Below are 27,171 nucleotides of genomic sequence, written 5' to 3'. Positions count from 1 at the left end.
TCGAGGGTGGCCTGGGACTCACAGCAAGCCCCCCACCCTATGCTCTTCCCTGGGCACCTGTTCCAGACCTACTCTGTTCTGGCAGAGCTGGTGCCCGCCCACAGCCGCTGCCAAGCAAGTGGCTGCCCAGACCCAGGGGGTGGGAGTGCCCCCTCCCCAGCTCCGGGTCACCAGGACCCAGACCTCGCGTCTCTCGGGGAAACAGCGCCTCCAGCAGAGCACAGGACTCGTCCAGGGTCCACTCCGCCGTGTGCTGGCCTGGAAACTCCTCCCTGCTCTGCAGAGCGTCAGCTCAGGCCAGCAGACCCCAGCTGGGGATGCAGGCCCAGCAGGTCGGGCTCGAGCTCGGTCACGGCACCGACAGAGACTGAGGGTCCCTTCTGTGGGACGTGTGGGGTTTGTGATCCGCAGTGGCGATTCTCCTGGGTCACGGATTCTGAGTCGGCAGGGCAGGAGGGTGAGAATCTGCATTCGTAACTGCTCCAGGCCACGCGACGCTGCTGGTCTGCTGACGTCACTTCCAGGACCTCCCTGTGTCCAGCCGTAAAGAGCCACGTAACCTGTCGTGTGTGGCCACACGTGACCAGGCACGAGCCCCCACGGGTTCTGTGCCCACCACATCCCCCCTCCCGGAGACACTGCACCGACCCCCAACTCCCACACGTCGCCATGGAAGAAGGGTCACGATGCGAATTACCCCAACTGCGGATGAACCACAGTCCTCAAACCAGACCCCCGGCGTGTGTTTGACTGCGGGGCGTATTATGTAATCTTTGTTGCCAGGAAATTTACCTTCCTAATTACATTTTGCCAATTTTCATTTGAGTCTGCCTTCCCCGAGCTCACAGAAGCTAGGAGAAGGGCACGTGGGAGGGCGAGGGGGGTGTCTAGGACCCGAGGCCACTGGGCACAGACCCTGGGCTACACCCAAGGAAGGGTCTTGCCCACCACCCCCTCCCAGCCACCCACCCACCCTCCATCCACACCCCCACCTGCCCACCTCATGTCTGGGCCACCGTGCTTAATATCCCGTTCCACTTGCTAGATGAAGACCACGGGCCATTAATAATGCTAATATCGCTTAATGAATATGCAGGGACCAGGCACAGGGATGCCGCTGTGGATGCAGAGGGCTGTCCCTAAGGGGCGCAGAGCCAGATGCCCCGCACTGTCAAGGGGAGTGGCCCGGGACACTTGTTACTGTGTTCTTGGTGGGGGGGGGGGGGGGGGGGCGGGGGGGTTGTCGGTGGTCCTCCTTCCGGGGGTCACCTTGTCAAGCGTCCTATAGGTTTGTCTTCACGAGGCCCCAGCAGGGAGCTTTGGCCCAGACAGTGTTCTCTCCACCCCACTGAGTAGGAGCCTGGTGTCCGCTGAGAGTGGAGATCACGGGGTTAGGCTTGGAAGGCTTCCCAGAGGAGGTGTTTGAACGCTTGGAGGACAGGGGTGTAGGGTGCTCACCCACTGTTCTCACCAGTGAAACGGGGAGGAACAGCGGACACAGCACCTTCTTGGGGCTGTTTTTGTCCCTACACCTGTGCAGTCTGAAGAGGGTCCCTGTGCCCAGAAGGCTTTGCTCCCCCAGTGCCTGGTGGGGGCGGAAGGGGGAGGCTCCGCGAAGGTGACGGACGGTACCCCCCAGTTCTGCCGCCAGCAGCCCTGGCATGCCTGGCGATCTGGCCTCACGCACCGTCTCCTGTAGACCGAGAGACCCCCCCACCTGTCCCCACGGGGGAGCACCCGGCGCCTGTAGATGGTTCTTCGTGGCGCATGCCCACACACGTACACACACAAAGCTGCGGATTCAGAGCACAGCAGAGCCCCGGGGGCGTGCGTGAAGTCGGGTCAGGACCGCTGCTCGCTGGGGGCAGTCTCTCAGCTCCCTGGCCGACACCCGCAGCAGTGCTCGGGCCCCCACTGCCTGCCCTCCCGCGGAGACCCCACCTGGGCTTGGTGCCCGAGGCAGACCCCAGCCTGGGCGGTCCCTGCCCAGCCCAGCAGCCCCGAGGTCTGCACAGACCCAGGAGTTGGGACCGGTGGGTGGTGTTTCCTTCTGACTTGATGGACAATCCGGGGTGAACCTGCTTCCCAGCAACCCCCCCCCCTCCACCCACCTCTCGCTCTCTGCTTTCCAAGCCCCATCAGCCAGACGTCTCCTCACTGATTTCCCCAGGCAGGAGGGGAGCCTGGTGGAGGTGTAGCTGAGGGGAGAAGGGATTTACGGAGCCACATTATTTATGATTTGTATGCAGTGGGCTTGGAGGGAATTATGGCTTAATCGCGCGAAAATCCGTCCCCTCGCCTGGGGCTTTTCCGCCGAGCGGGTTGGGGCTGAGTCTGGGCTGAGTGGCTGCGGGCTCTGGCTGCGGGGCCAGCTCCGTTCCAGGGGGTGGAGGTGTGGCACCTCTTGGCCCCATCGGGGGTCCATCAGGACCAGAAGTTCTCAGTTTCTTGTTCTTGGAACCCCTGAGCATCTGGTGCCAGAAGTTCTCAGTTTCTTGTTCTTGGAACCCCTGAGCATCTGGTGAGGCACTGGGACCCCTTGCCACAAGATGGTCTTACACGCCTACAGCACACGGGTTTACAAGGAAAACTCTTCGTTGAAATACACTTAGCAAAAGAGAGAAAACCGTGACGCCCTATCCGCGGCCTCTTTTCTGCCGCATCAAATAAGCAGGCCCAGGGCCGGGCGTGCTCGCCACCCTAGCTGCTGGAGTTGGGGTGAGCACAGGGATCACCACTGACGTGTCTGCGGCACACCGGGAAGGGCCTGCGGTTTCTGCCGGTGGCGGCCAGGTTCTCGGGCGGTGCTCACGGCCTGGGCCTGCAGCCCCATTTGTGGGCGGGGCCATGCCCGCGGCTCAGCGGGGAGACGGGAGGCTGGTGGGGTACTTTCCTGTCCACGAGAGCAGGTGCCCCGGACAGCACGCGGGGCGCGCCCGGCACACTCACAGGGCACACGGAGCTTGCACTGAGCACACACACATGGCAAGGGGCACACGGGGCACCCTCGGAGCTGCTTTGCAGACGCCAGGCTGGCCTGGCCGCATCCCACTCCGGCACCGCGTTCGCTCTGGCCGGCACCACCAGCTTTCATGGCGAATGCACAGAAACCGGGCCATGGCGAGGAGACTAGAACAAACGTCTCCAGGCCTCCCAGCCTCGGAGGCAGGGTGCCCGGGACGCCTCGGGGGGTGGGGGGCACCGGCCCTCGTGCTGAGGGCTCATCGGGTATCCAGGCTGGGCCCCCACATAAGCCTCATGTGTTCTGTGTGGTTGGGGGTAGGGCTCCTCACTCAGACCTCGCAGGTTACGGGGTGACCTGGCCCCATCGCCCACCTGCAGCCTCCAAAGCGCCAATGAGGCAGAGGCTTGAGGCCCTACTGGGAAATGAGAGGCTGTGGACACAGGACGAGGAGACACAAATGGGGGGGGGGGGGCCGTGATTCTGGTGGAGTGGAGGGCAGGTGGAGGGGCCAGCAGGAACTCAGCAAGGCTCGTGCTGAGTCGCCCAGGGGCGTAGCCGGACTCCAGGTTGTAAACTTGCCAGTGCGTCAGGGTCCTGCCCATCTGGGGGGGCTCTGCCTGCCTTTCCCCCAAAGTCTCTCCCGGTCCCGGGGGCGGGAGCAGACACACGGTGCGCCCTGCGCATTCTGGGGCATCGGGGCGGCCTAGGCACCAGACCCCTCGCGGAGAAGGAAGGAGGAAAGGAGGAGAGGCCGCCGAGAGCCAGCCTAACGGTCCCTGAATGCGATGACGTGGAGTATGATGCGCCATCCGACAGCCCTAATTAATAAACGACACGAAAGCCGCTGCCAGGGCACAGACGGGTTGGATGGAGCAGTGGGGGGAGCAGTCGCTCAGGTGGATTCGTGCCCCCAGCCTCCCACCCAGCAAGCAGCGCTGCCCCCCCCTTCTCCCTGGCCCGCCGACCACTGGTCTCCCAGCAGCCCCTGCCCCAGCCCTGCGCAGAGCCCCGTCACACGTAGCACCGTGTCCCTGGCCCTCCCACACCTCCTCTTGCTCAGACCAGGGAGGTGAATCGGGAGCCCGACCGGGGCGGCCCCCTTTCCCGCCCCAGGGTCTCTGGAGTCGTCCCCGCAAGCCCCGCGTTCAGACGCTTCTTGCTGGTAGTTTTCCACCACGGAAACCGTAGACGCCACAGAGCAGGGCTCCCCCCCCCGCCCACACACGCACCCACCACAGAGCCAGTTGCTAAGACCGAGGTGGGGACGGGAGGGCCCGGGGCTGAGCCCTCTGAGCACCAGAGGGAAGCGTCCAGCCCGGAGGTGGGCTCTCAGGAGGGGCTCAGGAAACCCTGGCCGGCGGCTCGGTTAGAATGGTGTCTGCGAAGCAGGATCAGCGAGCGGCAAAACAGGCCTCCTGAGTCTTGGGACGGGGAACGAGCACCACGGGCCTTCGACCCTCTTCCAGGCAGTGGGTGGAGGGCACACCCCCTTCTGCTCCTACTCAGACAACAGTCCGTGCCGGTCTGGCAGCATCCAGTGGCTCCGAGTCAGCCGGGCCTGGGCCCGGATCCCAGCTCTGCCACGTGCTGGCTGTGTGCGCGCGGGCAAGCAACTTCTGGAGGAGGCCAGCTCACAGGTCGTCTGACCGTCACACGAAATAGCACGTTGTTACTCCTGAGCCCAGTGCCGGGCTCTCGAAAACCCTCGACCAGTGGCTGTCACTCCCACAATCCCCCGCATTACTGAGCATTTACCAAGCACTTGCTGTGTGCCTGAACTGTGTCAGGGGCTCACTTCCTCGTGAAGAGCTCTGGCCCTCAGGGCTCTCCTGGTCTGGAGCTCCACACCCTCCCCCCAACCCCTACCGCGGAGATTCTAGAATGCTCTAGAATCGATTTCTAGAACGTTCTAGAATCGAATCCTAGAACGTTCTAGAATAGAATCCTAGAACGTTCTAGAATAGAATTCTAGAATAGAATTCTAGAATGCTAAGGTATCACCCTGCACATTCGGGTTGCCTGTTCTGTGATAGCAGCCCAGCTGTGCCCTGAGGCGTGCCCCAGCATGTCCTGCTTAGACAACCCTCACCCCGAAGGTTCTGGCCTTAAGGTGCTCACCAGCAAGGACTCCCCACCACTGCCTCCCACCGCACACCTCTGGAATAACATCTTGAACTTGGGGAGGGAGGCATGAGGTGTCCAGGAGCGAAGCCTCTGCTGTGAATCTGCTGGATGGGGTGCAAGGGGGCCCGGTGGGGTCTCAGCAGGAGTTGGGGGCTGGGCCTGCCCCCCAGGGCTCCCAGGCTCACCCTCTCACTGCTAGGACCCGGCTTTCCCGGGGTGCCTGGGCTGGCTGGAGTGCCTCTGTTCCCGCCTGGCAAGGATGCTCTCCTGCCAGTGCCTGAGCCCCAGAAGTTGGGGTCAGAAGCCCGTGAGCCATGAAGATGGCCTGTTTTGGGCTAAGGATGCAACTGAGTCAGAGGGCAAGAGCCTGCGAGGGAGAAAGCCGTGTGCTGCGGCTGTCCACCCCCTTGGCCCCCGTGCCAGTGACCCCGGCTGAATCCTGGAGCAGCCCCTTCTTTCTCCCTGGGATCGCTGTTGGGACTGTTTATTTCCATTTCTGTGCCCCCCGCCGTGTGCGTGGGGAGCCCCTCTGTGAGTCACCAGCCGCCTCCGGGCCAGGCCCCTGCTCTCAGTTGGCGGCCCAGGATGGGAAGGTTAACCTGAGCCAACCGCCATGGAGACGCTAATTGGCTGCCCCTGAAAATCACATCATGCATTTCAAATTTAGCTAATGCCCAGGGGGCCTCCACAGGGGTGTCTGGTCCCAGAGACCAGTGCTCACTGGTGCGCCCCAGGCACCCAGAACCTGGCAGCCGGTGGGTCCTCGTGCGTATCTGGCAGTGGTGTGCCTGCTCTCCATAGCTCACCCTCCCGCCCTGTCTGCACTCACCACCTCCCCGCTGCCGACTTCCTCCCCAGCTGAGCGGGTAGAACATCCTCCAGGGTCCCTTTCTGAGATCCCGGTTGTCCCTGAAGGCAGGGCCGGGCTCCACCATCCTTGGAAATATCCAGAAAAGCAGATACTCCTGCCCAGCGCTCTTTGAATCACAGCAGCACCTCTCTGCCAGAACCAAGCATCATGGTGGCAGCAATGCTAAAAGAGTCCTGGCGCGGGGGCTTGCCGGGACGAGAGTCAGTGGGCACCCGTCCCCTTGACGTCATCCTGCACCCGGCTTCGTCCCCGTGCCTTCCCATACTTTCGTCGTCTTTTTCCCCAAAACTTCACTTTCCCGTGATTGGCACATTAAGAAAACAGGAAGGTCCCCTCCGAGAAGACAACGAAATGTGTTAGTGATGTTTCTCTATGCCCCGAGGGACACTCTTCTCCACCCCTTTCCTGTCTGTCACCCATCCTGAGCGTCCGGATGCTTTCCCACGGTTCATGGCGTTGTCCCAAGTGGTCCCCTTGCTCCGTGACACTCCCTCCCGTGGCCCCCATACCAGACCCCCCTGCACCTGGGAAAGGGAAGGTGCTGTAGCCGTGGCGACAGTCCAGGACACCGGCCTGGGTTCAGGCACGGCTGCTCGCCTGCCTTCTCTCACCCGTAAGACGGGAGCAACCACAGCACGATCCTGGACGTGCACCGGGAGCAACAGTGGCAGGTGTAGCCGTGTGGATTCTCCGCTCCTTGGAGCGTCAGCCACGGGAGCGTGAGTCCGTGGACTGCGGGGGTGCAGGCCCCGAGGCTGAACCGGGTGCTGGGTGGAAGTTTCCAGAAGGCAGGTTTCAGCTCAGTGCGTGGAGGGAGGAGCTTTCTGGCAGAGCTGTCCCAAGACCGAAGGAGCCTTCGCGTTGGTAGCGAGCAGAACCCAGTGGGGGCGCCTGGCAGGGAGGCGGAGACGGGAGGGTCCCAGTTTGCCCGGCGGGCAGGTTGGGTGTCGCCCGCGGTCGGAGATGGGGCCACCGCCTCATGTGTGCGTGCCTGGGTTGGGGGCCGGGGGGCGGGGGACACAGGGCCATCCCACCTCCAGGCTGGGAGGTCAGAGCCGTGAGGTCCCCTGTCTCAGTTGTCACTGGAGGCCCCTAAGACTTGGGTGCTACTTCCTGCCTCCCGGAGGCCAGCCCCAGCCTGACTCCTCTCCTCTCTCAGGGGAGCTGGGGGATGGGCCAGGAGTGCTCACAAAGGGCTCTCTGGACAGGTGTCCTCTGGAAACCAGCCCTCCTATTTTCCTGGCCCTGGGAATCATCCCATGCTGTGTGCCTCTGGATGAGCAGGCTATGGCCAGGGCTTGGGAAGGTGACGTCTGTCTGCCCCGTTGTGGTTCCAGCCACGTGTGCAGAGACATCTCCAAGACCCGGTCCCCTGCCCGCTTCCCCGCTGGCCTCTGCCACGTCCACCTCCACACTGCGAGTGCCCCAGACCTCCAGCTCACTCATCACATGGCCTGTGGCCGCAGGGTCCCCTCTATGAAACGTAGCTTGTGACCCCCAACTCTTAGGTCACCAGGAGGTCACTGAGTTTGCAGGGCCCCAAGGGCAGGCCCTGCTCACCACCGGGATGTGCCCTGGTGCCAGGCAGGCAGTGGAGCTCAGCAGACGCTGGTGACTTGGGAACATACGGGTGTGCGTGGCACGGCTGTGAGGGTGGGGGTCCGACACCTGACGGGCAGGGGGCCATGGGACAGAGTGGGGTGGGCACGTTACGCCCTAATAGTTTGGTCCACGCCAGGGCCATTCGGCCATTCTGCCTCGCCCCCTCCTCCGCCCTGTCTGGGAGCCAGCTTTGCCCAGGGGTGGAGAAATGGCTCATTGCCCAGCCTGTGCCGCCAGTCTCCCGGCCGCAGCCTGGCCTGCGGGCCCGGGGCCTGCGGCGCCCTCCTTCCTGGGGTGAGGAGTCCAAGAGGCAATTAGCCTGATTGTCCTGGAGGGACTGTGAGCGGAGGAGCCAGAGGGACTGCAGAGAGAAGGTCTGGGGGGCGGGGGGGGCGCCATTGGCTGCTACTGACCCCTTCCCCTTCCCCCAATGACCCTGCTCCCCAAGCATCCCACCAGTCCATCCGTTCACACCTACGGGGACCTTCACCCCAGCAGGACGGGAACACACCGGCCGGGGGACCTGGGAATTCAGGCTGAGGCGGAGGATGCTTTGGGCCAGTGGGATGGGCAGAGATACCTGGGGGGAACTCAGCTCTAGATCCTAAAGATGAAGGTTCCTCCCTCCCAGCCCCTGCCTCCAGGCAGACAGGACGCCGTCCTCTTCCACAGACCAAGAGGTAAGGCTGAGCCTGGTGTCACTTAGCAGCTGAGGATCCTGGTGCCACGGGCAGCCCCTCGGGGAGCAGGGGCCAAGACCAGGCAGCTCAGCGGCAAGGCGTCCTCGAGAGGACCCACCCCCCTGTAGGGACGCCCGCCTGGTCCTTCAGCAGAGCACGTCATCAGGATCCAGGAGGGAGTAGCTGGTTCCCTCCCTCGCCGTGGGGTAATTCCACGTGAGACTGTTTCCAGCAGCGTCGGGAGGGTGGACAGAGGGGGAGTGCCGGGGAGCACGCAGGACCCCAGCGCTGACGGGGACCGAGCCGCCGCCACCTCGGGACGGGGTGAGGAGGGAGCAGCCAGTGGACCCGAGGAGGAGGGAGGGTCACCCTCCAGAGGAGAGCCAGGCCCCCTTGCCCCAGGTCACAGCCAGCCCGAGACAGCCTCCCGGGGAGGGAGCCAGGGACTAAATACCCCGGACGCGCTCTCCTCTGGGCGGACACCAGAGGGCACAGGTGCAGCCCACGCTTGTCACCTCTCGGGCCAGGGGAGAGCCAGGCTGGCTGGACAGATGGCGGACCCGAGGTGAAGTCACTCACAGAGCCCCGGCCCCACCCTCAAGGCCAGCCACACGGGACATCTGCTCCCCTCGGCTCCCCTTTGCCAGATGCAGGCACATCGATCTTTCTGGAACTTCGCACCTTCCATCCAGCCTCTGGTAGTGTCTTCTGGGCGTGGCTGGCTCCTGCTGGGCCACAAGCTCCTCGCGGACACAGCCTGCACCTCGTTCCCATTCAAACGCAGGCTCGGAGGAGGGGCTCCGTAAAGCTGCTCGGGCCGCCCTTAACTCTGGCTTTGCAGACGGTCATGCTCGGTACCGCTTCTCTGCCGGGACGTGGGCCCCAGGGTCTTAACAGCCAGCTCTCCGGGGACAGACCCAGCCCTGAAGGGTGGCACTTGCCAGATCGTGGGGTGTGGATGCTCCCACCCTGGCCGATCTCACGCTGCCAAGGTGAGGTCACCAAACGTGGAGTCGGAAAACGATGTTCCGGGTCAGCACTCGTGCACTCGTGAGCCGGCAGCAGCTGGAAGGGGCGGGTTCCAGCCCAGCACCGGGCAGGCCACCACCCTCCGCCTGCAGACTCGCCTCGGGCCGTCCCCCCCTCGCATCTGGAGTGAGCACGCGTGCAGCGGAGGGTGTGGGACGGAAGGGCTCTGTGTGCTCACCTGCTCCGGAACCCCCGGCGGGTGCCCTGGTCTCTGCCTCCGTGCCTCCACTCCCTCTCCGTAAACGTGGCGATCGAAATACCCGTCCCGCAGAATTGAGAACATGAGATGCGGAGCACGGCCCAGGCTGTCCGCCCCCCACTTTCCCACGGAGCCCGGCCCCCAGGCTTGTTGTGGGGACTCCGTGCATTGGCACTGGGGACACACTTAGCTCTGTTGGTGACCGCTGTCACGACACGTTCGCTCGTCCGCGAGGTGCGCCTCTGTCACAGTCCTACTGTGTGTCCTCACGCTCTGGGTGCAGGAGATGATTCGGCAACAGGTGAGGTCTGCCTGGAGACGGCGTCCTGGGGCGGGAGGCAGACCGTGCATGATGGCCGCGTCGGGACTCTGAGACAGAGAAGGGCAAAGCCAGGTCAGGGGATGGGGAGTGCAAAGCGGGGGCTTCCCTGAGAACGTGACCCTGAAGGAGGGGAGACCTCCATGGGGTGTGCGGGGAACGGCATCCCTGCGGAAGGAACAGCCAGTGCAAATTCCTTGAGGCCAGAACTGGATGTTTAAGGGACAGCAGGGACCCTTGTGACCAGCAGAGAACAAGCGAGGACGGTGAAGCAGGACGTGAGGACCCAAGATTAGGGGGTCCAGGTCAGGCAGGGCTAACGGGCCACGTCGGAACTCTGGATTTTACTCGGAGAGGACGGACTGTCGTGGGGGCCGGACCCAGGTGGGAGCGGTGAGTTGGTCAAGGAGGTTGGGTTCTGGGCACGTGTTGAAGGTGCAGCCGACAGGACTTCCTGCTTGATCATTTGCGGTGGACAGAAAGGTGTCACCCCAGGTGTAGGGCTGAGCCCTGGCCTGTGGGCAGGGGTGTTTCCTGAGATGCGGAAGACCTCAAGAGGGGCAGTTTGACGGGGACCATGGGGAGGGGGAGGTCAAGCTCGACTCGTGCGTATGAGGCGTGCAGACCGCGGAATTGTGGGGAAGAGCCCGGGATGGATATAGAACTTGGGGTTGGCCCACATACAGCGGCTATTTTAAAATCGAGACTGAGAACCTTGAGGTAGTGAAGATGGCCACAGAAGAGAGGGTCCAAGGACTGGGCTTTGGGGGCCTCTAGCGTCTACAGGTTGGGGAGAGGGGAGGAGACAGTAACGCAGACGTAGAAGGAACTTCCAACGGAGCCAGGGAGCGAACAGAGTGTGGCTTGACCAGACCGAGGGAGGACAGTGTCTCTGGAGAGGGGAGCGGTCCGCACCTCCAGTGCTGCTGAGGGATGAGGCCCAGCGAGGCTTTCAGCATGGCAGACGGGGGAACCTTGACGAAGGTGGTTTCGGGAAACGGTGCCGGGAAAGCCAGTTGGGAGTGGGGCTGAGAAAGTGTGGGAGCAGAGGGACTGGGGGCCAGAGGTCCAGGCGGCTCACTCAAGAGGCTCTGTGGGGAAGCAGTGAATCGGGGGTGTAGGCTGACGAGGCTGCGGGGTCCAGGGGGTTCTCCCATTCCGGTCACGGGAGGGATTGCAGTGGTCCCCCAGAGCTGAGCGACAGCCGAGTGGCCATGCCAGGCCTGCTTCTATCAGGAGTCGGTGAACTTAAGTGAATCGTTCAGGGTGATCTTCTGTTGTTCTCCCGCGGTGTGGGCCATGGAGTACAGTGGGCAGAGCTGGATCTTACTGGTTTTATCAGGCTAATGTGATGACACGAGAGAGGAAAAGGGAGTGGGATGATAACTGTCCAGCTACTCATCCATTCACCTGTCCACCCATCCATCCATCCATCTGTCCATCCAACCGTCTTTCCACCCACCCATTCATACATCCATCCGTCTGTCCATCCATCCATCCGTCCATCTTTCCACCCATCCATCCATCCATCTGTCCATCCAACCGTCTTTCCACCCACCCATTCATACATCCATCCGTCTGTCCATCCATCCATCCGTCCATCTTTCCATCCATCCATCCATCCATCCATCCATCTTTCCACCCATCCATTCATACATCCATCTGTCTGTCCATCCATCCGTCTGTCCATCCATCCATCTGTCCGTCCATCCATCCATCCTTCCACCCACCCATTCATACATCCATCCGTCTGTCCATCCATCCATTCGTCCATCCATCCATCTTTCCACCCATCCATCCATCTTTCCACCCATCCATTCATACATCCATCCAGTCATCCACCCGTCTGTCCATCATCCATCTGTCCGTCCATCCATCTTTCCACCCATCCTTTTATCCACCCATCCTATCCTCCGTCCATCCATCCATCTTTCCATCCTTCTATCCACTCATCCATCTATTCACCTCTCCATCCGCCCATTCATCTACCTATTTGTCCATTGGTCCGTCCATTCATCCCTCCATCCACCATCCCTCCATCCACCTATCCATCCATCCACCCGCCCACCCATCCGATGTGCATTGAGACTCTTCCGAGTGCGGTGAAGTGCTGTGCTGAGTGCAGGGACGCGGGAGCAGAGAATGAGTGAGTTGCCCTCGTGCTCTGGGAATTTCCAGTCCCCTGGGGAGCCAGACATGTTCACAGGCTGCTCTGAAATGCCGCCGGCTGAGACGAGCCCCCAGCCCAGCAGGAGGACTCTGCTCGGCTCATGCCTCAGAGCCAAGCCTCTCCTTGACTCTGGCCCCAGCAGACCAAGAAAGAAGGAAGAAAAAGAACGTGGTGACACTGGCCATGCTGCCCTCTTTGGGTCAGGCGTTGACGAGCCCCGAGGGTGCACCTGGTACCCCCTGCTTTCCCATCAAGTCCGGCCCGAGGTCCCCTCGGGTGCACATCAGCACCTCCTGGGCCAGTTTGGATGTAAATTGACTCAGACGCCCTGGGGAGGGCTCCAGGCGTGGGGTGTGCAGCCAGGGTGAGAGCCACTCGCTTGACCACAACCACCTCCAGCGCGGGTGTGGGGGAGACACAAGGCAGGGCTGGTGAGGATCTCCCCAAGACCCCCCGAGTCACAGTTGCCAGCCTTCACGCTGCACTTCCTCTGTCCGGGCGCCGTGACGACCTCTTGCAGATTGAGGGAACTTGTCAAAGAGGATGGATGGTCCCCCAGGGCCACCCAGGGGCTAAGAGGGAGCCCTGCCTGTGTAGCCCAGGCTCTGAACTCTGTCACTCAGCTGTAAAACCTCACCCCCCGCAGAGACACCCCCGCGAAGGGCCACAGTTGTGCGTGGAGGGGCAGAGGCAGAGGTTTGAGGGCCGGGCAGCCTGCGCTGCCTTCCCAGCTCCTGCCATGGCAGCCTGACCAGTCACTTAGCCCTTGTGCCTCAGTTTTATCGGCTGGGAAATGGGGAGCGCTGTTCGCCTTGTGGGTTGGAGGGGGATTAAGTGAGTTAATGTCTGCAAAGCAGAGAGCACCATGTTCTCAGACGTGCTGATTTATTGTCCTGTGCTAAATGGCCCAAATGCCACCTCCTGCCCACCCAGACGCCTCCGGACCCCGGCACTCAGTAACCACAAACATGCTGCCTGGTGTCCCGCCTTTGTGTCCAGCCCAGGGAGCCACTGCAGTGTGGGGCGGGGGCGGGGCGGGGAACGCCGGGGCTTCTGCTGTCACTCAGTCCCGAGGGGACCCAGGGAAGAGGGCGCTGGGGAGAGGTGGGGGTGGGGTGAGAAGGCACGGAGGGGAGAAGAGCCCCTCCTTCCCGGGCCTTGGAGGAGGTAGGGAAGCGGGGACACTGGGAAGATGTTAGTGAAGGTTCTGATCAAATATTTATCAGTTAATTGATCTCTGGAGGCTTCTGACAGTGCCCTCCCCCTTACCCTGGCCATCTCCTCTTCCTCCTGCCCCCTCCCGCTCCCCTCACCCCTTGCCCTGGCCTCCAACCCTCCCTGGCCTCCTCCAACCCTCCACCTCCCCTCACCTGACCCTTCCCCGCCCTGAGCCCACCCCCTCCCCCGCCAGCACATCTGCTCACAGCAGGTAGTGGGACCTCCCGGGCTACTTTGGAGCGGTGAGGGGGGATGTCCAGCGAAGGGCGTGCACTCGCGAGTGTACGTGTGTGCATGCACACGCGTGTTCCCCTCCTGCTCTCTGGAACTCCGGCACTGCCCGGGCTTCAGTCTCTGCAGACAGAGGTGGGACCCGGCAGCTTTGCACAGGACGAGGAGAAGGACAGGAGTTAGGGGCAGTGGGCGCTGAGAAGGGAGGCTGGCACTGGGTGGGGGGTGCTGGCAGAGAGTGGGCCCCCAGCCCCCCACTAGCAGGGAGGTGGGCAGGTGGACAGGGCCCCGGCCGGAAGACAGAACACCCAGCCCGGGGCGTTCGCGCGTTCGCCAACACCCTCCTGAGGCCAGGGCACCTCACGCTCTGGGTAATTGTCCGAATTTACCCCCGCTCCGGATTGCAGTCTGCACGGGCCGGGCTGCCCATCCCGCCTGACTCTCCGCCACGGGCCCTGGGCCTGGCGCCCCCACAGTTATGGGTGAATGAGTATAACCGATGAAGGACGGGGCAGAGGAGCACCTATCTCATACAGGGGGAGGGGTGGACAAGGAAACAAGCCTCGAAACCCGCCACGGTCGGTCGGCGTGACAGGGGCAACATGGGAGTGCACGGGGCTCCTCCCCAGGGAGACATCAGGAAAACACCGTAAGTCTGTGCAGGGGTCCTTCTGCGCGGGCGGGCGGGATTCTCAGAGATGGCATTCTCTCCCCTGGGGACACCCTCAGAAGGCCAGAGAGTGCCTCGCCTGCTCAGAGGGGCTGCTGAAAGCCCGCCCTCCCCACCACCTCCACTCTGACAGCCTGAGGACCCCCAGTCCCTTCTCTGGGCCCCTTCCTCCCAGGGCCACATCAGGGGCTCCCACAGGTGCCCAGGTTGCAGCGGGAGGTCTGGGGTGAGGGCGAGACCTTGCGCTGCTGATAAGATCCCAGGTGATGCTGCTGGGCCCAGGCTCCCCATTTGAAGACCCCTCTGCTCTGCCGGGATCCTGCCCAGGGCCTGGGGCAGCAGCCCTGCAAGGGTGGGGTGGGGTCTTCTGGAGATGTGCTCAGGGGTTGTCGTCGAGACAGAGCCAGAACCTTCCGTGCCCCACAGACCACACCTCCATCAGGGCCATCGGGGGGGCCGTGTGGTGCGGACTCCGAGTTCTGCGGGATCAACTCTGATCACCTCCTTCACCAACGGGAAAATCAAGGCTGAAAGCCTTCCTCGGGGAGGAGGGTGTGGGCGTGGCGCTAAGGGTAACGAGAGAGAGTTCTGTGGCTTGTCTGGATCAGTGGGATGGCGTCACGAAAGGTCACCGCTGGCTGATGCTGGGTACAGGGTGCACGACGTCGCGTGGGGCCCTTTCCTACGGTTTCCTGTGACTTTAGTGGCCTCAGGTCTGACAACGACAAGTGTGTGCATGAGTGGTCTCGAGCCCTAAGCTCCCCAGACACCTGCCGCCCCGGCAGTCCCCTCTAATGGCTCAGATCTGGAGCCCCGTGTCGGGGAGTCCACCACCCCGGGGGCCTGGGCAATGCAGAGGGGCCACGGGAGCTTCTGGAACCCGCCCCCCTCCGCCCCCGTTCAGCCCGTGACCTCTCACAAGGAAGGTGGGCAGGGACGGGGCCCGCCAACGGTCTAACCAGCCACTCTCTTTCCCCCCACAGGGCAATCAGGACGCCACGGCTCCGCCTGAAGCGATGGCCCAGCCCTACCCCCCCGCCCAGTACCCCCCTCCGCCACAGAACGGCATCCCCGCCGAGTACGCGCCACCCCCTCCGCACCCCACGCAGGAGTACTCGGGCCAGACCCCGGTCCCCCCGGAGCACGGCATGACCCTGTACACACCAGCACAGACCCACCCCGAGCAGCCGGGCCCCGAGGCCAGCACGCAACCCATCGCTGGGGCCCAGACTGTGCCGGTAAGGGGGCCCCTGGAGCCCGGAGCCTCGGGGGGGGGGGGCATGCCCACCCAGAGGGGAGGCTCGGCAGGGCCGTGCAGGCCAGCAGGTCAGGGGCCAGGAGGGGCCTCGTGCTGGGGAGCCAGGTCCTTGCCCCCAGGGAAGGGGCTTTCAGCCTCGGACACCGAGGGTCTCTGTCACACCAAGGCCAGGCACCTCGGGTGGGCAGTGACCCCCGCGGCCGGCCAAGGCCCGGGCCCGGGTGTCTGTGCAGGTGGGGACGGGGCAGCGGGAGAGGAGGCCTGGGGCCCCTCGCGTGTCTCGGGTTGCGGGCACGGCGATCGTTTCTAATCGCTCGTAATCTACCCGCCCGGCTGCCCTCCAATCAGAGAGCCTTGATTATGTGGTCGTAATGCGGCTCCGAGGAGAAAGTGCTGAGCCGGCCGCTTCTCAGACATTCCCTGACAGCGAAGGATTGTGGCCGGGAGCGAGCGGCCGGCCTGGGAGGGTGGGCGTCCCACGAGGGCAGCCCCCTCCCAGGGACCAGCCTGAATGAACCCCGCCTGCTCCAGCCCTTCCCTGGCCCTCCCAAGTGCCTCCTCCAGGCGCCCGCCCCTGCCTGCCCCAGGGCGTTGGGGGCATCCGGCTGTCCCTGCTGGCTCCCTCCCAGCACTGGCTGGCAGGGGTTGGGCAGGAGGCCAGCGCGCCCTGTGCCGCCCGGGAGGGGCCCCGCCCTGGCAGCGTCCCGATGGGCGCCCCTGCCCTGCGCTCCCTCAGCCCTCCCCCTGCTCCAGCCTGGCTGCCGGGGGTGTGGGGGCACCGTGTGGATCCAGATACTACCCACCTTCCCTGTGTGGGCGCACCTGCCCGCTGGGCTGGCCCCAGCCCTCGTCTGGGGCCCAGCCGCTGCCCCTCCTCCCCGTGCGGACTGCCACCAGCCTGAGTCAACTTGACCACTCCCTGCGTCCCCACATCCCATGGGTGCCCCCCCCCCAGGGTTCCTACAGGGGGAAAAGGCGACACCGCGGGTCCTGGAACCCGGAGCTGACACGTACTTCTAGGGCCGCTCTGTCTGCTTCTGCTTCCTGAAACCTACGAGGGGGTGTGCTCACACCAGAGCCAGAGAGAGGGGCCTTTCTGTGCACTGTCAGTGCTGGCAGATGGGCCCGTTCTGATGGGAAAGCATGTGTCCGGCCAAACCTCCCGCGATGTGACCTCGTGAGCAGACACTGAGGCCCGGGAATTTGCCCTGGGAGCAAGCACAAGAGACAGGATGGCCAGACAGGCAGATGCCTCGGAGTGGGGGGCCGACCACGCAAACCTGCACGGCAGACACCAGCCAGGGGGCCTGCTTGACATCCTGCGTCACCAGATGAGGCCTAACAGGGGAAAGCATGATGTCTTCCTTCACTGGGCAGACGGTTGTCGGGGGCGCGCACCGAGCCAGCATTGGGGGCACACGGAAGAAATGACCACCCTGCCCCGCGGTGGCCACCGGCTCCCACCAGTCAAGGATGTAAAAGTCAACAGGGGGCCAGTCATGGGACAGAGTATGGGTCGTGGAAGGGACTCAGGAGTCCCAGAAAGGATTCGTGCCAAGAGGTGAGCATCTCACTTCCCAGGCCGAGAGCCTCCCAAGGACAGCGCCCGGGCCTGGTGAATGGGGAGCCTTGACCTTCCTTCGGTCGGCTCGGGTCTCTCCAAGTCCCTGCAAGGGGGTCAGGGTCCATAGGTCTTCCATCCAGGGATACGGAGGAGGAGCAACCGGGACTCATCATGCCCCGGGGCTACCTGAGCCCTGCAGAGGACCCGAAGACACCCAGGCAAAGAGCTGGGCCACCGCTGGAGGCCAGGAGCACTCAGCCCCTGGAGTGTCTCCACAGGCAGAGGCTGCCCACCTTGGGAGGAGAGGAGATCTTGCTCTGAGATTCCGCTGGCTACCTTCTTCTTTCCAGAGAAGCTGCCCAGAGCTCCCAGCTGAAGCCTGAACACCTCTGTGCTGGGTCACACATCCCATCCTTGTGGGCGGGGTCCTCCGCTCACCACAGCCTCCTCTCTGTCCTCCCCAGCCAGCAGGTGCCACGCTAGCAGGAGCTGTGGTCTTCGGTCCCCTGCGTGCTTCGCTCCTGGAGCTTTAAGCTAAAGGAAAAGGGTGGACTTTGGTCGCAGCGCAGAGGGGAAGAGCAGATGTATCCCCCCCCCCGGTCCCCCCCAGCCCGGGGAGACTCAGCCGCATGCCGCCACCACGCTGGCAGGGTGCCGACAGACAAGGCCATCCGTCAGCGTCAGTGCAACAGGTGCAGTGGCCGGCAGAGAGCTTAGAACGTTCCGTGGCCCAGAGTCCGCGGTGGGAGCGCACGGCTCTGGCCAAGGAGGGGGCTGCCCCTTACGACGAAGAAGATGCCGCAAACAGATGGCTTGAGGCTACCCGCCCGTGGAGAACGCCTCCTCCCAGGCCAGCTTGCCAGGTCCTGGCCTGCTGCCTGAGTGCCCGCCAGGCCGCTGGCCCCCACTAGGGTCTCTCTAGGCCTCTCTCTGTGCTGAGTGACCTCGGGGAGCCCCAGGTGAAGGGGCTGCAGGCTCTGGGGATGGAGGTGCCCTGGGTGGCATGTGGACCCTGCCTCTAACCCACCAGGGGTCAGCTCCTGGCCTTGAGTGATGGCTAAGGTGACACGGAGAAGGACAAGGACGCTGTGGCCAGACGGGACAGGAGGGAGGCCGGTGGGGAGGTGGTCACTGTTGCTTCATTCTTCCCTGCCTTGGAGCCCTGGGGCCAAAGATTGCTTTAAAAGAGACAGGAAAGAAATGGGGAGTCCCAGGGAAAGGCAGCACAGCCCGGCCCACCCCCCACCGCATCCCCCTCCCCGCCGGGGACACTCGCCCATCTTGCTGTCTTAACAGCCACTGAACCCATTCACCTGCCTCTGCGTGTAGCTGCGCTCGGGTGAGGGGGCTCCTTTCTTGCTTGTGCCCTGGCCCCACTCACGATTCATCCCATATGACCCCCCCGACGCCCCATTCCCCCTCCTGGCCCTCAGCTGGCTCCCCTTAAAGGCCTCTACGGTGAGGCCCGGAGGAGGCCCCCGGACCGTGGAGGCTCACAGTGGGCTCAGCCCTGCTGTGAGGACAGGCCCAGGGTAGAGACTCAGTCCAGGAAGGCCGCAGGCGCCTCACTCCGTCAGCGCCCTCCCGCGCCCCTCCACTGTGTGCCCAGGGCTCCCCCCGCTCCTTTGGGTGCGAGCTGGCTAAGCTGACCGCTGCCCTCTGCTGGTCCCAAGCCGGCATTACATGCCCCTCCCCGGCCGAATCCCCAAATTTAGGGGGATTCCGTCACCCATACCCAGGAGCAACTGAGGGCACGGCTGCGTGAAATGCACTGGGCAGGGCGGGAGTGACAGAGGGCGCTGGGCCCACCCTGACCAGTGCACGGAAAGAGCCACACTTTGTCGTAACCAGAAAGCGGGAGAGTCAGCGGGTACATGGCCGGCCCTGCTCTGATTCAGGGGCACCCACGAGCCTCTGGAGGACTAGCACAGGCTTGCTCTCTGCACAGCAGAGTGGGACCAAGGGAGGAAGACAACTGGGGGGGCGGGCCGGACTGTTGGGCATTTGCAGGTCCCTAGCTGGGCAGGAGGAGCCCCCGGCTGCCCCCCAGCACCCCCCAGGTGCCCAAAGGCAGCTGCCAGACGTTGCTCCCGCAGACCTGCCACCCACCCCCCCATCCGGATGCCTCAGCAGACTGGCTCCTGGGGCTGCGTGGTGGCCCCCAGGCCCAGGCGCCGCCATCACCTACAGCCCCACCCTCGGACACACGTCACTCTTGCCAGCCCGATAGGAGGGCTCAGAGAACACACACTCAGCAGAATGGGGCCCACCGCTCGTGGGATGGCCTCCCTGGGTCACACACGTCCCCAGGGGAACAGGAGGACGGTGGCTTCAAACCACACCTGGGATCGCACACCGTGTGCTGCAGACCCGAGTGCGAGGGACCAGCGGCCCCGGAGCTGATGACGTCCACCCCCCTCGCCTGTGGCACCCTGGCGCCTGGCCAGAGGCCTCCTGGCCGAGTGCCGAAGCAGGGCAGCGGCCCCCTCCTTCCAGAAAGGATGAACGGTTGGCCGTTGAGGGCAGCCACTCAGGAGCCCACAGACAGACCTCTGGCCACTAGCCGTCGCCTTGGACGAGGCTCTGACTCTCGGGCTCCGTTTCCTCAGCCGGGAGGAAGCCTCGGGCACAGGGCCTCCCCCTGCTCACCTGTCCGAACTCTGGGAGGCCTGTGGTAGCGGCCAGCGCCCCCTCGATTGCCGGCAAGGAAACCCGGCAGAAAGGAAACCAGCGAAGCGGCAGTTCTCGGAGGCCCGTGGGAAGCGGTGTCCGGGCGAGTCTCCCCGGGCTCTCTGCACCCCGACCGTCGCCGCTGCTCAGCTGTCCGTGCTCCTCCAGCCGTGAGCGAGGCCGCGGCCACCAGCACCTCCACTCTTGCGAAGTCCAGCCCGGGCTTCGGGGGACCCTCCCCCTGCGCTCCCTCCGGGCAGAGAGAAGCTCAGGGCGCCCCTCGTGTGTCCAGCCAAGGTCCCGTCCGAGGCGCAGACCCCGGACAAGGACGCAAGGCCACGCAGAGTGCCGGGGACGCGACCCCAAGAAAGCCTTGGCATCCCTGCGGGGCACCTGGGGACACAGTGGAGCCCCCGGGGTGGGTGCCACCCACCGTGTCTGTCGCTGGCTGATAGCTGCCCCTGGACACTCCCACTCGCCTCGCCAGTGAGCTGAGCCACAGTGAGACTCAGGTCGGTCACCTGCTCGCCCACCAGGCACACGTCGATGGAGCCCAGGCCGCATGCCGTCGGCACCGTGCTTCGGCAGCGACGGAACCAGGCTGGGGGCCGGCCTGCTGGTGCGCTGGTGGCCTGTCCCTGCGGAGGGTCCGAGTGCTGCACAGCACGGGGGCTAGGATGAGGGGCAGCACCTCGCGGGCATGTGTGCCTGGGGGCGGGCTCTGACATCTCCCCGGCTTCTCATCAGGCCTAGGAAGCCAGAAAGGCCCCCGTGCTCCCAGAACTTGGGTTGTGTGGGGTAAGGGAGAACCCTTGACTTTGAGGGTCAGGATAGTCGGTGCAGCTGAGGGACCGCTAAGGTCAGACCTGTGTGCTCAGGACTGAGCCAGGCGGTGACAGCGCACCCGGCCAGGGTCACTGGCCCCACGTTGGCGTCTGTGGTGTCGGGCACAGCCACGTGCAGAGGCCTGGAGGGGGGGGCCTCGGAGGTCAAGGTGCCGCCTGGCCGCACCTAGTGAGAACCGCCTGCCCGGCCCCCCTGTGGCCCCCAGCCCCAGGATCGGGAGGCCCAGGGAGTTGGAGGGTCTGGCCTTCAGAGCCTCCGCTCTGGACGGGACGGGACTGGACGGGGGCCCAGAGGGGTACCTCACAGCCCGGGTCCTCTCCCCGCAGCAGACAGACGAGGCGGCACAGACGGACAGCCAGCCGCTCCACTCCTCCGACCACACAGAGAAGCAGCAGCCCAAGCGGCTACACGTCTCCAACATCCCCTTCCGGTTCAGGGACCCCGACCTGCGGCAAATGTTCGGGGTGAGTGCCTGCGGCCCCTCCGTGCCGGCTCTCCCGACGCGGGGTCCCCTGGGTCCAGCTCTGACCTGAGCCTGCAGGGTGGAAAGAAGGGGTGGCAGCCAGACACGCAGCACCTCCACGCCCCACCCCCACCCCCACTTCCCCCGTCCTCGGCGCTTCTCAGAGGCCCCTCGAGGCCCAAAGGTTATCAGGCGCCCGCTAGGTTATCACTCCTCAGTCCCCACGGTCTGACAGGAGGGGACCACCACCCCTCAGAGGGCACCGGGAGGGGCAGCTCGGCCTCCTGGCCCCACGAGGCCCAGCAGCCGACCAGCCCTGCCTCTCCTGTGGGCCCGAGGGCTGAGCACTCACCCTCTCTGGGCCCGTGTCCTTGGGGCTCCGGGCAGACGCTCAAACCGTGGGAAGCAAGCACGCGCCACCGTCCTTCTGGATTCCCCCAGCTGGTTCCAGCAGGGCGGGCCTCCAGTCTCGTGGCGACTCTGTTGGGCCGCCTGACTTGCATGCGGCTGCCCGGTGGGCGAGCAGGCCGGCACCAGCCAGGCCATCCATCCCAAACAGCGCAGCCACGGAACCCCGGGGGCCTGGCCCGCGTTTCTTCCCGCGCCTCCGCCCTCACCCCAAACCCTCTTTCCCGCCGCCAGCACTGTGCCCGCCCCCACCCCTGGCCTCTGAACCCCAGCCCCGCCTTCACGCCACGCCCCCTCCCCCCCCACCCCCCGACCCAGATGGGATTTGCCAAAGGGGAGGTGCCATGAGGGGGGACTCAGGATGGACCCGGCACCCACACTTGGCCCCAAGTAGCCACTCCCCTTCTTGGAGGCCAGGCCCCGTCGGATTGGGGGCTTAGACACAGTGAGGGGCCTCTGGGATGTGGAATCATCAGGATCCTGCCCCACTCGGCCTGGGCCCCGGCAGCTGCCAACCCCTTTGATCCTGGGGGTCCCCAGTTAAAGCGGCCGCTGTACAAAGCTCGCCCTGACCTCGGTCCCCAGGTCACGTCCCATCCCTCTTCCCCATACAGCAGACACCTACTGGTGTCAGCTGGCCCGTCCCCTCACCAGGGGGTCAGCTCGCCCGTCCCCTCACCAGAGCGTAAGATCACCTGTCCTCGTCCCCGCTCCGGGGCGTCGACTCGCCTGTCCCCTGTCCCCTCACCACAGCGTCAGCCCACCTGTCCCCGCACGAGGACAGGCAGCACCAGCCCTGTTCCAGCCTTCGTCAGAGTTGAGATTGCATTGCTGTCCTCTTCCGTGTCACGTCACTGCTCCTTTGACACCCTAGTCCCAGTGTTGTGGGATGAGGGGAAGCCCATCGCCTACACATACCAGAGGCCTCGGAAGGGCCCCCCCGGGACCTGGTCTCGGGGATTTGGCCTTCACAGGTTCGTGGTCTCCTGCGACAGTGAGAGAGACAGGGCTGCCCCGGGGGATTCTGGGCCGGTGATGGGGCAGGAAGGGGGCAGCCAGAGCATCCGGGCCTGCCTGGCCGGTATGTCCCAGTCAAGTAGAGTTTGGGATCGGTTCTGTCCTGCACCCCACACAGCCCGGCCCCAAACAGCACAGGTCGCTGGCAGCACAGGTCTGTCCATAGCACTTTGTCTCTTCTGAGGGCTCCCGCCCATCGGCTTTTGGGAAGGACCTGTCTGTAGCCCTTTACCCTCTAGTGTGAATGAGAGGTGGCTATCGGTAACTGGGGGCAGGTCCCGGCAGGGAGAGGAGAGCGACTCCAACCGCGCTGCACCCTTCCCCGGTCCTCGGCCCCCACGCGGGTCTCAGGCAGGGAATGCGTGCTCCGTGAGAATGTGGGGAGGCGTCTCCTGTCCCCCCCACCATGCTACACCTAGAGCTCCTCCTACTCCCTGCAGGAGGCTGGGGGCGGGGAGGGGGGCTCGGGCCAGACCCGGGCAGCAGGCGAGGGTCTCCTGAGAAGCGGGCGAGCCGGCCGGCCGGCAGTCTTAACCCATCCTCCCTTGTCTCCCCACCCCCCCTCTCTGTCTCTGCAGCAATTCGGAAAAATTTTAGACGTGGAGATCATTTTTAACGAGCGGGGCTCCAAGGTGGGTGCCGCCCAGAGGCCGCCACCATTACAGCGCCGGCTGTAGGTCCCGCCAGGCTAACGTGTGAAATGTGCGTTTCCTTCCTGGAGAGCTTCGAGCCCGAGGACCCCTGAGCTACACGGGTGCTTGTATTCCCCGCTCCTCCGCCCCCCCCGCCCCCCCACCCCGCTGTCTGTGTCGTTGCTGCAGCTGCGATGCTTTCTGTCTGAGCTGCCGGGACCTCTCTGTCCGCGCCCCCGCTGAGCCCCGGGTCCCCAGCCGCCTAGCCGCCCCGCCAGGGGGCCGCCGGCCTGCCTGGGAGCTGGCCCCGAGGCCGGTGGGCACGGCCGCAGGGTGGGCAAAGACAGGCCCTGCTCCCTGCTCAGGGAAGAGAAGACCCCCCCATCCAGGCTCCTAGGGTGATGGGGGGTGGGGCTGCCCCCAGGAGGTCCTGAAACACAGCTTTGCCCCCCAGGTGGCATTAGGGTGACACAGTCCTGGCCCCTGGCCGGGTTGGCATCTCTTTCATGGCTTTGGCCTGTCCTCTCGGAGGCGCCAGGCGGTCAGCTCAGGCCGGGCTCAGGCCAGGCTGGCAGCTGCCCCCGCCTGGGGCCGGACCCTTCCTGGGCATCCTGCCGGTGGTTCCAGAACAGACCTCTGGGCTGCCGACCTCTCCTTCAACTCACCTGACTCAGTCCCTCTCTCTCTCTCTCTCTCTCTCTCTCTCTCTCTCTCTCCCCCCCCATCTCCCCCCGCCCATCTTCCTCTCTCCCCCTCCCTCTCTCCCCCTCCCTCTCTCTCCCTCCCTCTCTCTCCCTCCCTCTCTCTCCCTCCCTACTCCTCCTGTTTTTTTCCTTTCTCTCATCCTTTCTCTCCGTGTCTGTCCTTCTCCGCTCACAGGGTTTTGGGTTTGTAACTTTTGAAACTAGCTCAGATGCTGACCGAGCCCGGGAGAAGCTGAATGGGACGATCGTTGAGGGACGGAAAATTGAGGTGCTCAGATAAGTGTGCTGCGCAGGGCGCGCCCTTGAGAAACGCCACTGTCCCCCAGGTCCCCCACCCCAGCCCCGCGGCCACCCTGCAGAGATCCGGGCCAGGGTCCCCAGGGCAGGGAGACGGGGCGGGGGGCAGAGCCCAGCCCATCTCCTGCCACCCCTCGTGGGCCTACGCTTCAGGCCCACCCAAGGGCCCCCTCCCTCTGCTTTCTGGAAGAGGCCCCCCAACTGTGGGAGTCAGCCCGACACTGGGAGGAGCCCCCAGAACAACACGTTTGAGGCTGGCCAGCTCTAAGCACCACAGCCAACCCAGTCTGTCCCCCAGTGGGGAGGTGCTGTTAATCCCCTCCCTCCGGGGAGAAGCAGCTGTCCCCTGTCCTCCCCCTCCCCAGCTGCCAGGGCCTGGAAAGGGACCTAGCCCAGAGGAGCGGCAGAGAGAGGAGACCACGGGTCCCCTTCGGCCCCCCTCACCCCTTCCCTGGTGGGCTGCCCATCCCCCTCGCCAGTGCTGCGGCCTGGGAGCTGGGCTCCTGGACAGGCAGGGCAGCGGGGGGTAGCCAGGGAGGGGAGGGGTCCGCAGCGAGTGTAAAGTCCGTGGGAAGAGAAGCGGCAGGGCCTGGGGGGGCGAGGGGTTCCAGAAGCGGCAGCCCTGCAGGCACCGACCTCGGCCAGGCTCTGGTGCAGCACCCGGTGGGCACCGGGGGATGCAGCCCCAGGCCCAGGGGCTCACACAGGACATGGGGAGGCAGTGTGGCCCCGACTCCTCTCTTGAGTTCCACCACCCGCCCTATACTCCGTCTCCTTCCACAGAGGCCGAGCCCCACCCTCCCTACACCCCAGTCGGGCCCCTGCAGGGACTCAGATGCCTGGAGTTAGGACCCACCCCCTCGGCGCCCGCTTGCCCCCTCTCCCGTCGGCCTTGTCCTCGAGGGGCACACGTGTCCCGTCAGGAACTCTCCGCTGGCCTCAGGGGAATGGGGTGCTACCCCCCCCCGACAAGAGGGGTGCCCATGGCTAGGAAGGCCTCGGGAGCCACCGAGGGCACAGAATGTCTTGGGGGCCGGTCTGCTAAGTTGGGCTGAGAGCACTTTGTGGAGAGTCCACCAGCCAGCTTCTCCAGTGGCCTCGGGTTGCCGGAGAGAGAGGCTGGGGCTTGGTCTGCGGGCGCGGCGTGTGGAAGGCAAGGGCCAGCGGGCCGGACGTGGTGCCTGAGCCGAGCGCCGGGAGCCGTGGTGGCCCAGGCTCGCTGGAGTGGGGGCAGCACGGTGGGGAGGGGAGGCCTGGGAGGAGGGCCAGCCAGGGTGTGGGGCCAGGCCAGCCGCAGATGCTGTCCCGGGCCTTCTCCTAGCCCCCGGGCCCTCGGTGCGGCTGTGCAGGAGCGGTGCAGAGCAGGACTGGGGTGGCCGGACGCTTGCAGGGAGCCCAGTGCCCTGCACACCCTCAGCTTCTCCTCCCTTCTCTCCGGGCAGGTCAATAACGCCACAGCCCGCGTCATGACCAACAAGAAGACTGCGAACCCCTACACTAACGGTAAGGGCCCCAGGGCTTCTGGGAGGCTGCAGGGGCCCACCTCCCCGGATGCTGAGCGCCCCCTCGTGTCCCAGCTCCGCCGGGTCAGAAGGGGACAGATGGGCCGGAGCAGGAGGAGAGCTGGGGCCAGATGCCCGGGCCTTCCCAAGCACGGGACACCCCAGGGACAGGCCCCGGGCACAGTGGGCGGTGGCCATCGTTAGTTATTTTCCAAGCGGTGAGGCGGGGCCCGGGCTAGAGACGCTCCCTAGTGAGGGAGTGTGACGATAATTCGGATAGTCCTCCATCCGGGCCTGGGGGACCCAAGTGTCCCTAAGGGGATCTCCCCAAGGGAAGCCTTACGGGCACATAATGCTCGTCAACTCAGTGGTCTTATGCACCCACACACTTGACTCTAAGCAGAAGCAGCCAGTCTACCCTGAAGACAGAACCGCCGAGGCTGAGGGGAGGGGTGGCCCTCGCCGCTTCGCGTCTTCACCCCGCCGGCCAAGGCGGGCTGGTTTGGGCGCAGCTGGCAGTGCGCTGGGGCCGCTCGACTTCGTGCCCGTGCCGGTGAGCGGTAGCCTGCTGTCAGGATGAGTCTCCCTGCAGGGTGGGGGCTTGACGTCTCACCCCCCAGCAGGGGCAGAGTGACCAAGCCACCCCCCCAGCGCTCTTGTCCCTGTGTGATTGGCCACCCATGGAGTCAGGTGACAGGTCAGCAAGGGTCAGGGCGCTGGGGGGGTGGGATCTGCCGCGTGGTGACCCACCAGCGGGGCCTCCGGGAGCAAGGCAGGGGCTGGCTGAGCCACATTTAGACTAGATGATGGCTCCCACCCTGCTTTTTGGAGGACTGTCAAAGCTCACATTTTTTAAAGAAATTCGGGACACCCGCCTTTGCCAGCGTCCCGAGCTCCTGCCGAATGTTTGACACGGTAAGGCACAGTGGTAGGTGTGTTTGGCAGGTCAGGACGATCATCGGGGGCCCGTCGCCCCCATCACCTGGGAACCACACCCCCTGCTCTCCAGCCAGAGCCGGGAGCGTCGGGAAGCATGGAATCCAGAACGGAGTCCATCCCTGAATGACCACGTTCCTAGCCCGGGATGGGCGCGGAACCCACAGTGGTCTCACGACAGGGAACGGTGAGATGCTCACTGCCAAGGTTTGACCTGAGCATCCTCACCGGCCTGAGCAAGAAGGACGTGGGCTGCGGTCCGCGGGCCCCAGGTTCTCTGTGGGTTGATACGGAAGCCCAGCACGTGGGCTCTGGCAGCCTGGGTATGTGGCTTGCCTTCGCCTGAACCCTCCAGAGAATCCATCGAATTCAGAAATTCATCGGCTGCGGGGCGGGGGGCCGAAGTGTCCACTGCAGGAACCAAACTCACCAGATTTGACCAGGCGTTAAGACTATTTACAGAAGAAACAAAGGAGTCACCCAGGGGGACCTCAGGCTGCCTCTGTCATCCGGGGTCCCAGACAGTGAAACGGGACCGGCAGCGACAGGAGGAGGCATCAGAAAGCCAGAGCGACAGACAAAGATGCCCAAGATTGCAGAACTGAAGGACCCACGGGAGCCCCGAGGATGGAGCCTCAGCAGGAGGGTGGGCTTGGGTCATTGGCCCCAGGACTCCGCTCCATCGTGGTTCTTACTAAGAAGACTCACTTCCTGGGACGAGTTCTTTTTATTTTTTTTTTTTTTAATTTTTTTTTTTTTCAACATTTATTTATTTTTGGGACAGAGAGAGACAGAG

General features: G+C 64.4%; 1 protein-coding gene across 9 annotated transcripts in view; it reads left to right on the top strand.

Annotated features, from left to right (window-relative positions):
• Window positions 1-27,171, top strand: part of RBFOX3 (RNA binding fox-1 homolog 3) — a 450,056-nt gene that overhangs the window by 413,403 nt on the left and 9,482 nt on the right. For 7 of the 9 annotated variants that reach the window (XM_043585741.1, XM_043585743.1, XM_043585748.1 and 4 more), the window contains 5 exons: window positions 15,062-15,316; window positions 20,743-20,880; window positions 22,883-22,936; window positions 23,816-23,908; window positions 25,380-25,440. In XM_043585741.1, coding sequence (XP_043441676.1) covers window positions 15,062-15,316; window positions 20,743-20,880; window positions 22,883-22,936; window positions 23,816-23,908; window positions 25,380-25,440 — 601 coding nt within the window. The remainder of the gene's footprint in view (window positions 1-15,061; window positions 15,317-20,742; window positions 20,881-22,882; window positions 22,937-23,815; window positions 23,909-25,379; window positions 25,441-27,171) is intronic. The other 2 variants (XM_043585744.1, XM_043585740.1) reach the window with 1 other exon arrangement.

The sequence above is a fragment of the Prionailurus bengalensis genome, chromosome E1 (genome assembly GCF_016509475.1).
Source record: "Prionailurus bengalensis isolate Pbe53 chromosome E1, Fcat_Pben_1.1_paternal_pri, whole genome shotgun sequence".
NCBI lineage: Eukaryota > Metazoa > Chordata > Mammalia > Carnivora > Felidae > Prionailurus > Prionailurus bengalensis.
The sequence above is the reverse complement of the archived record's forward strand: the minus strand, read 5'-3'. Positions and strand labels throughout refer to the sequence as shown.